The sequence below is a fragment of the Sus scrofa genome, chromosome 9, assembly GCF_054392235.1.
Source record: "Sus scrofa isolate SSC_HxYL_T2T_F1_AM1 chromosome 9, Sscrofa_HxYL_maternal_Yorkshire_Landrace_v2.0, whole genome shotgun sequence".
NCBI lineage: Eukaryota > Metazoa > Chordata > Mammalia > Artiodactyla > Suidae > Sus > Sus scrofa.
Genome location: NC_139391.1, coordinates 5,709,510 through 5,719,900, shown reverse-complemented (window position 1 = coordinate 5,719,900; position 10,391 = coordinate 5,709,510). Strand labels below are relative to the sequence as shown.

Below are 10,391 nucleotides of genomic sequence, written 5' to 3'. Positions count from 1 at the left end.
GCAAATAGTGCTGCAATGAACATTGGAGTGCATGTGTCTTTTTGAGTCATGGTTTTCTCTGGGTAGATGCCCAGGAACAGGATTGATGGATCAAATGGTAGCTTTATTTTTAGTTTTATGAGGAATCTCCATAATGTTTTCCACAGTGGTTGCACCAATTTATAATCCCACCAACAGAATAATAGGGTCACTTTTTCTCCACACCCTCTCCAGCACTTATTGTTTTTAGACTTTTTGATGATGACCATTCTGGCTGGTGTAAGGTGGTACCTCATAGTGTCTTTTTTTTTTTTTTTGTCTTTTTGTCTTTTTCCTGGGGCCACACCCATGGCATATGGAGGTTCCCAGGCTAGGGGTCTAATAGGAGCTGTAGCCACCGGCCTTTGCCAGAGCCACAGCAGTGTGGGATCCGAGCCACGTCTGTGACCTATACCACAGCTCACAGCAATGCAGGATCCTTAACCCACTGAGTGAGGCCAGGGATCAAACCCGCAACCTCATGTTTCCTAGTCAGATTCGTTAACCACTGAGCCACGATGGGAATTCCTCATAGCGGTTTTGATTTGTATTTCTCTAATAATGAGTGATGCTGACTATCTTTTCATGTGTTTTTTGGCCATCTGTATGTTTTCGTTGAACTGTCTGTTTAGATCTTCTGCCCGTTTTTTGATGGGGTTGTTTGTTTTTTTTTGGTATGGAGCTATAGGAGGTGTTTATAAATTCTGGAGATTAATTCCTTGTCAGTCGATTCATTTGCAAATATTTTCTCCCATTCTGTGTGTTGTCTTTTTGTTTTGTTTAGGGTTTCCTATGCTGTGCAGAAACATTTACATTTAATTTAAATCCCATCTGTTTATTTTCCCAGTGAGTTTTAATATCTGAATCTTAGTATAGTCAACATCTTCCTGCCAGTTTAGCATATGGAGTCCTGCAGTTGGTCATTGGATCGGATAGAATCCAGCTCTACCCTTTGTTGTCCTCTGAGAAGAACACAGAGGAGGCTGCTGTGGTGACCTGTGCCCTCCCAGGTCTCAGAATAGTGTGTACATCTAATGTGCACAGTGTTGGGAATGCTAAACGCACAGTCATTTGAACTTGAAAGATGCCTTTCAGCTGTTTCACAGTTGAGGAGAAGAAGGACCAGAAAGGCCAGAAGCTTTAACTTTAGAAACAAATGTCTTAACTCCTGGTTTTTACCTCTTAGAATTGTCCAAGGTTCTTGGTTTATATCACTTCTGGGAACATCAATATCTTCATTCCCAGAGGAGGGTTAGTAATTCCTCCACGTACGGCGTGATCGTGAGAATTACATGATTGCATTTGTAATTTCCCATCAGTAGCAGCTACGTGCTATGTATTGTCCGTTCTTTTAAGGTGTTGATCTAATGTTTAATCTGAAGGGTAAAGTCAGTATTCCTAGAAATGCTAGATCCCATACTTTAATTTTGTGACCCACTTAAAAGACAGCTCTTTATGATCAGGAATCCTACAGATGGATGAGGATCAGGGAGTTTCTGTGGGAAGGGCAAGGTTTGCCTTTCCCTGGAGCCCTCGCATGCTTCAGGCCATGTGACCTGGTGGGAGCACCTGCAGGGAAAACAGGTGGGAAATGCTGAGACGTTGTTGGCTTGTCTCAATTCCCGTGTGGAGCTGATTTTTCTTTTCCAGGCCATTCTTTCACGAGTGGAATTCCCCCATACCTGTTTGACATACAGGTCAGTCTTTTTCTCCAACATTTTGTGTTTTATTAATGCAAGCAGTTTTAGCAGTATCTCTGTTGTTAAAGGCTCAAATCAGAAAATGCTTTTGGTTCCGCCGGGACGACTTTGATTAAATGACCCAATTTTTAGGATTTACATGTTAAAGTACACATGGAAAGCAGCAAGTCACATCATATAATACCGCAACATATTATAAACTCCAACCAAAACATTTGATCTAGGAAGCTCAAACTCTGTGCTTCATAAAGCACTGGTATGCTGCCTTATTATGTATAAAATATGAACAATGTAACTTACCTCGTAAAATAAGTATTTCTAAGAATTGTAGCAGTGCTGAATATACTAACTTCTGTGTGTGTTACTGATGTTGCCATTGTTTTGACTTGTCTGTAGCTTAACATACTTCAGTAATTAAAAAAGACATCTGGAGTTCCCGTCGTGGCACAGTGGTTAACGAATCCGACTAGGAACCATGAGGTTGCGGGTTCGGTCCCTGCCCTTGCTCAGTGGGTTAACGATCCGGCGTTGCCGTGAGCTGTGGTGTAGGTTGCAGACGCGGCTCGGATCCCACGTTGCTGTGGCTCTGGCGTAGGCCGGTGGCTACAGCTCCGATTCGACCCCTAGCCTGGGAACCTCCATATGCCACGGAAGCGGCCCAAAGAAATAGCAAAAAAAAAAATAAATAAATAAATAAATAAATAAATAAATAAAAAAGACATCTACCCTTAGAATTTAGAGCAGTACGTTCTTTCATAGCATTGCTTTGGGAAAACCCACAGACAATAGGACCTAACATCTTGGATTGCTCAAAGTTCCCCAGTGGGAATCTGCCTGCCATATATGCTTTATCCATGAGTTATTTAATGAGTCATCTGATCTTGGTTCCTATGTTCAGGATCTGGAGAATTCTCTCTCGGATCTGCTTAGTGCGAACAGCATAGACAATGGGATTGAGGATTGGAGGAATGAGGAGGTAGAAGTTGGCCAGCAAGGTGTGGATGGGAGGAGGCACCTGGTGACCAAATCGGTGAATGAGGGAAGAAACAGCAATGGGAACATAGAAGATCAGGATAGCACAGATGTGAGAACCACAGGTCCCCAGCGTCTTAAGCCTGGCCTCGGGAGTAGTCAGCCCCATAACAGCCCTGCCAATCATCACATAGGAGGCAGCAATGGCCACTGAGTCTAGGATCAAGACCAGAAAGCCAATGCCCAGCCCGTAGATATTGTTGACCCTGCTGTCACCACAGGCCAAGGTGACCACAGCCATGTGCTCACAGTAAGAGTGGGTGATGACTCGGGCTTTGTAAAGAGGTAGCCGCAGGCGGATCATCAGAGGCAGGGGTCCAATGTAGAGAACACCCCGGAAAAGGGCGGCTAGCCCCAAACGTCCCACCACAGCATGAGTGAGCACCGTTGTATGACGTAGTGGGTCACAGATGGCTATGTAGCGGTCAAAAGCCATGGCAAGGAAGATGCCTGACTCAACCGTGGCAAAGCAGTGGATGAGGAACATTTGAGCCAAGCAGGCGTCCAAGCCAATGTCACCAGCACCAAACCAGAAGATGCCCAGCAGTTTGGGCATGGTGGAAGTGGACAGAACCAGGTCAATGACGGCCAGCATGCACAGGAAGAAGTACATGGGCTGATGCAGGCTACGCTCCACTCTTACCACAGCCAGAATGGTGACATTCCCCACCACAGCCACCAGGTACATGGAGCCAAAGGGGATGGAGAGCCAGATGTGCAGAGACTCCAGTCCCGGGATGCCAGTGAGCTGGAAGGAGCTGGGTTCTGAGCAGACATTATGAAAAGTGAGCATGGCTAAGTGTAAATGAACCTTCTCACTCATGCCCTGAAATGCAGTAGAATTTTTTTTTTTCTGGAAATAAAAGACAAGAATATTCTTAAGGCCTACAATAAGGAATAGGATTATTGACCAGATAGGATTCTACAAATGTTCTTCAAAGTATCGAACAATGTCACTTCATGTATTACTGTGCTGTGATATCCACAAGTGTACCAAACACAAGCCAAATACATACTTGAATGAGATTTATGAATATCTTCATACAATGTGACTCTCAAGGAATAACATTCTTGCCTTAGTGAAAACCTCCTGAGGCAGGCATGCGACTGTTTCGTCATTTAACTCTGTGGTTGGCTATGAGGTATTTCTCTGAATCACATTGGTGCTGAAAGATGCAATGACAGACTCTGGGGCCCACCTAGATGCTAAGGTAAGTCGAAGCTTAGTCTGGGGCCAGCATCCAGGCACTGGATAAACTGAAGTGTTTAATCTACAGGCCAAAATCGCAAAGCAGATGTGGGCTGGTGGAGAAGAGAGACTTTCCAGAGGGTGTAAGAAAGTGAATTCCGACAGGTGAGAGAGCTGGTACCTGGAGCTCAGTTTGTGTGTCTGCCCGAAGGTAGATCCCTGCCAGGGCTTTCTGCCTTCTTCGTGGCTGAATACGAGGATGAGATTCCGGGAGTGGAGAGGGTCCCCCAAGGAAGGAAAAAGGTAATAGTGAGGACCCACATTAAGCCTAGACGATTACTGGGGCAAGGAAACACTCGGTCCAGAGCAGCTGCCTAAAGGGGAGATGTATAGCTAGAAAGAAGATGTAGAAATATTTTTTTTCAGAGTCTACAGGCTCCTAGGGGAAGGTGTTCCTGTGTATAACAGAGGCATCTCAAGGAAAGAAGCATGTAAGAAGCTCTGCCTTCTACATCTTGAGCCTATTTGAACACAGAAGAGTAGGCATCGTCTGTGCTTTGGAATTTTCCAGATCTGATTTCAGATCTTGGAAGTAGGAGCTGCAGGCAAATCATTTACTCTATCCCTTTAGTGAGATGGACTTGACCTTGTTCTACAGCAAGTGTAAATAGCGTGGCATAGAGAATTAACACTAAGCTTTGCCTCTTTAGGCAGCTGAGACTAATGTGTAAAACCAAACCTACACTGAACAAACTTCAAGGAATTTTGGAATGTGTCTCTCCAGGTGGCCATGGTGCTGGGAAGATGACAACTTCTGTGAGCTGGTTGTAGTGACTTTATCCCACAGAATTCCTCGGCATGTGCTGGGTTTGCTCTCCATCTCGAGCTTCTCATAGGTGACTGTGATGAGAATAGGAAAGGTGTTGGCAGTAGCAGGAACAAGGGAGGATGACAAGGCCAAGTTGAGTCCCTGGGGCAGGGAAGGAAAGGGTGCACAGGACCCCAGCTGGGACTGAAGTGGCCAGGAGGGGTGAGGCAGGGGGGCAGGTGGGGGGAACATGTCTGGGTTCCCTTCCCTGGCCTGCTGGCTATTCTCCATCTGTCCCTCTTGGTACCCATTCTGTGTCCCCAGAAGCTGCCATTTATGGGCTACTGCTTTTCTTTATTCATCCAGTTTCTAGGTGGGCTCAGCCAGTGTGAGGCACCATCAGGAGATAAGAGGGTGAGACCAGAAATCAAGAGTAGTTTCCCAGTTCCCTCCCCACCAGGCACACTTGGCAGCGTGGTGCTTCCTCCCAAAGGCCACGGCTCCTGAGAAGTGACCCCACCCCCACCCCAACACACACCTTTGTGTTCGTCCTGGCGACTGCACCTTCCCTTACCTGGTAGGTCTGAGGTGATGCTGCTCACTGCGGTTAGTCCTGCCGTGAGCTCCACCATCCTTGGTCAGTTTCCCTAGCCCTTCCCAGGCTTCTGCAGACGGTCTCTTCAACTGCCCCCTTAACCGTGCCACTTCTTCTCTGGATACATGGGACCAGATCACAGTGGTATGCAGTCTTCTCCAGTATCAGCTCTTGAAAAGCTGACTGCTTCCTCAGGGGGACATGTAACCTGAATGTTGACAGCCTCACAGAGCTAGTTGAAAAGGCACAAGAGCTATAAGGTCCTGGTGGTCAAGGGCGGGGTGGTCCTGACCATGATCTAGATTTACAATAAAAGGAAACTCATCTGCTTCACCTTGACCTCTATTTACCTGTCTTTTGTATGCTGATGTTCTACTAAGCAAACACGTATTCCTGTGAAGAAATCGTGTTTCCCTCCAGAAATGGGAGAGTCCTTGAATGGAAAGATCAGTGGAACTTGCCAAGTGAATCTGCTTTTGATGCTTGTCCCCTAACAGTGGCTCCCTTCCTCCTTGTTGGTGGGGAAGATGTGTCTGTTTTCCCTTCTGATGCCTTTGTGTCCATCGTTATTGTCACACCCTGGGGAAGTGGTTTCCATCTAGGTTTGTACAGAGAAGGAGGACTTCACTGTTCAGATTTTATAGGAGGCTAAATACACCCAGTGAATTATGGGCATAAGATGTGATTTCTCTCGAAAGGAGGCCTCTGCTGCATCCCAAACCTTCTTAGATCTGAGCCAAATGTCATCAGTCTTGTGAACTGGCCTCAAGCCCTGGAGAAGGTCAGTTTGATTGTTATCTTTCTTTCCTTCCTTACACCTGACAACGCACAGAGCTGTTTTGCTGATGGTGTTTGTCCCTCCATTTTATATTTTCCTCTGAGTCTTCATCTCCAGGAACCTGTCATGAAATAGATGAGGGGTACCCAGGACTGGAGGGGTGCACTCCAGCTGCTGGGTGGAGGTGGGCTGAGCCTTGGGGCTGGATTTGCAGACCATTATTCTTTCGCTAAGATCCTAACACTCCTAACTTGTGCCTCTCTTAAGTGCAGCCCTCACACCTTAAACACAGTAGGAGGAGGAGGAGGCTCTTGTCGCCTCCGTTCAGTGTGCTCTGGGCATAGGAATCACAGCAGGACATTTCCCACCCGAGTTCTTCCCAAATACATTTGCCAACACCAACCACAAGTTTTACTATCCTCACCCCGACCACTCCCTTCCTAGAGGGCTGAATTTTTCCATTTCTCAAACATGTTGTGTTCTTTTGCCTCTGATAATGACCGATGTTCTTTGTCTCTGATGCTGTTGGGATGCTGTACTTTGATCTTTCTCACCTGGCTGGTTCTTATACTGGTCCCTTGCTACAGCTCAGGTAACACCCTAAAGAAGCCTGTCTTTGTACTGCACACACACAGCACTCTGAGTCGTCGCCGGTGTACCTGGGTTTCCCCAAACAGAACGTCAAAATTCCATGAAAGTAGGAAGCATGTCTTTCTTGTTCTCTCTGTAATCCCCATGCTAGCACAGTGCCTACTGTGTGGAATGAGAGTGAAATATTATGCCTTTTAATGTTGAAGGGTCCCATATTGGCATTAGTGAACTGGAAGCCTCTTCAGCCTCCTTATGTGCGGTTCTGTATGGACTCCACCTTTCAAAGTCCTCTTCCAAGAGAATTCCTTCCCTCTGAGTCTTTCACTTTCACTGGAGCACAATCTAACCTGGGATGCCCAGAGGCCCCAAGTCTGTTCATCCTTAGAGGCTGGGAACTCTACTGATGACCTTTGCTACCTTTCTGGACTCTACTTGTAAGATGCTCTTACCTGGGCTGGGCAGTGTCAGCAAGAGCCTGGGGCTCTGCAAATGCCTCCAAGGCCTGGCACTCATAAGCATTCTGCTCAGGAGTCTAGGGAATTCTACTTGTAACCTTCTCACTTCCTCAGCAGTGAGGGAAAATAGCCGGCTTTGTCCCAAAAGGAGGACACAGAATCTAAAACGGAACACAGCTATCTCTCAGGTGTCAGAATTGGTCCAGAGAGGTTTAGGTCTGTGGAGACAGACCTTTTAACTGAGTCATGATCTCTTGGGTGTAAGTCCTGTGCTTGTGCATCACCTGGCCTCCCTGGAGTCAGAAGCTCTTCTAAAGACACTTAGTAGAAATAAGAAAGGCCTTGCTGGGGGGAGGGGGGCTTGGGTGAAGAATCTTGGGATTGGAGCTCAGTCTGGCTGTCAATCTCTAAGGAAGTTCAGTATCCTCACAGCACTTAGAGCTGATGGTAGAGGCCTGAAAGAACTTCCAGACAGACAAATGGCTGTTAGGTAAAAATGAGATACTGCAGACTCAGCCCCTTCCTCTGGTTTACATGGTGAGGAAAGGACCTCAGAGACTTGGGTGGAGCTGTGCATTCTTACATCATTCTGGACCTAATCTTCTCACCCTAAAATCCCATTTCTTAGGAAGGAGGAAAGCCAGACAGAGAAAGCAATTTATCCCCTGGTGTGTTGTAATGAAATGCTCATGGGTTGTGGCTCATCACGCTTTGGGACATGGGGCAAGACATGGCCTTTGAAGCTCCAATGGCTTGACTTTGCAGGCCAGCTCCGTGACATACCCACTGGGTAACCTTGAGCAAGTTGTTTCACCCGTACTTCCTCAAGTGTCAAGTGGGAATAATACCTGTCTCTGGGTGGCTTTTATAACTGAGATACTGTATATAAAGGGACTAGTAAGAAAACAAACACACCAGGTGCTTACACAGAATTGTCATCACCATCACTGCTATTTTTGTCTCTGGGAGGGATTAAGTCTGGAGAGCATCCTTAATGGTCTCCTTCAGACCAGGAGCCAATATGGTCAGAACAGGAGCTAATAAAGTAGAATCAATACAGAAAACTTAAATTTTACTCCTACTCCCCTTTCAGAGGGTCCAGAGGATCTGGCACCTGAGGACAAGCTAGGAACTTCCAGAAACTTGCAACCTGCTCCCCCATCTTATACTTTATATTCTATGTAAAACTGCTTGTGGTTGCTTCAATATCCAGGGTTATTTCTTACGTCAGTGCCTGTGTACATATTATACCTTCAGCCAAAAGTAGGAATGTCACTCCATACAGATGCATATCTAGCTTTTGATACTTTTTTTTTTCCTTTTTCTTTTTTGGCTGCCCCATGGCATATGGAGTTCTGGGCCAGGGATCAGATCTGAGCTACAGTTGTTTCCTACTCTGCAGCTGCAAATGCCCAGATCCTTTAACCCACTGTGCTGGGCCGGGGATCAAACTTGCTCCCTGGCATTGCAGAGACACTGCTATTCCCATTGTGCCACAGTGGGAACTCCTTTGATACTCGTTTCAGTAATCCCCTCATCTAGTTGATGACTCTGCCTTTAGATTAATAGGTGAGCTATGTTTCTTTGCACCTGTATCACTTCTGTGATATTTAGAAATAACTCAGTCAATCAGTGCATTTGAATTGAATCCTGTTAAAGCTTAAAGTAAGGCTTCTCCCTTTAATGATTTTATGGAACTGACTCAAGACAACTTTTCTCAACTGATGGAGTGGTATGCATATGATGTGTGCAGAAAAGCCTTAGAGATAACATCTCCATAGTCTGTGTCTTAAATAAATAGGAAATAAATCAGATGTGTTTGCAGCCTTGGCAGCAAAGGTGAATCAGAATCACTTTCCTGTGCTCATTCCACTCCTGTCCAGGAGAGGGCATCCTGGCCCAAGGACGAGATACCAGTGGCAGACTGGGCTCTAGGAAACAAAGGAAAACATCAAGCTTGATGTCAGTAAATCTCTCAATCCTTCATCAGAGTTAACTGGCTAAAATAAACCTATCTTTCATCTTGGCTGCCCATGTAGGTCAATCAAAGCTGAAGAGAATGTGCTGATTCAGGCCGACTGAATGATATTAGGAATCTAAACTATTAAGTTCCATTTCTGTTTATAAGTTGAATGTGGCGTTTCTGACTTATAACCTCATCAATGAGTTGTTACACTTGCTCTGAAGTCAGCTATTTTTCATGTATAATTTTAGGGTAAAAATAGAACTCTACGGAGTTCCCATCATGGCTCAGCAGTTAACAAACCTGATGAGCATCCATGTGGACACAGGTTTGATCCCTGGCCTCGCTTAGTGGGTTAAGGATCTGGCATTGCCATGAACTATGGCATAGGTCTCAGACTCTGCTCAGATCTGGCATGGCTGTGCTGGCAGCTGTAGCTGCAATTCAGCCCTTAGCCTGGGAACCTCCATATGCCATGGGTGCGGCCCTAAAAAGCACACATACAACCCTCTCCCCCCGGCCCCCAGAATGCTAAGCTTGTTAGGCCATGTGTCAAATTGAGTTATAGGGGAATACATACTTGAGTGCAAATTCATCTTCTCTGAAGCTAGAATATCCTCATTCATAAATAGGAATAATGATGCTCAGTATGGGTAAAGAATTTTGCCAAATCTTGACTTATAAGTGTTAGGGTCCAGATTCTGGATCAAATCTGAGCTCACCCTTGTTTGAGGAAAGTGGAATATCACAGTCGTTAAGAGCAGAGATAATGAGCCCACATCTTCCAGTCCTGACCCTGGATGTACATGTGCCCTGGATCCTGGTACCCCCGAACCTGAACTCGCTTTTATCCTCATCTGCCCTTGATACCCACCTCTGACTTTCAGCCCTTGTGCGAGCCTTCCCACCCTGTTTATCCCTGTATCTAACTCCCTGAATTTATCATGAATTCCATGTATATCCTTCATCCTACCCATAAACTTTCTCTGAGCCTAAACCCATCCACCCCAGCCTTTCCACATCACTCTGTGTAAGACACTGATAGTCTGTTCTTGTCTTTGTTTTCCAGCACATGGGAGGGTCCTGTTAGAGCCTGAAACAATGGTGCACCTACAGTTAACACGGAATCTCCTTCAGATAAACGTCCTCATAGACATTCTTATTTGGCTAGTTAACACTTGGCCACATTAGTTGATTTGGGTGTCAGAATGACTTGGCAAATGTTAGATCGTATTACCCCAATTAAAAAAAAAATCCCTAAT

The 10,391-nt window shown here is 45.8% G+C and overlaps 1 protein-coding gene across 1 annotated transcript; it reads right to left on the bottom strand.

Annotated features, from left to right (window-relative positions):
* Window positions 1–2,589: 2,589 nt before the first annotated feature.
* On the bottom strand, window positions 2,590–3,543 carry LOC100516631 (olfactory receptor 52M1). Its single transcript, XM_084978229.1, has one exon. It carries the CDS (start codon window positions 3,541–3,543, stop codon window positions 2,590–2,592), a length of 954 nt encoding a protein of 317 aa, XP_084834355.1.
* Window positions 3,544–10,391: the final 6,848 nt, after the last annotated feature.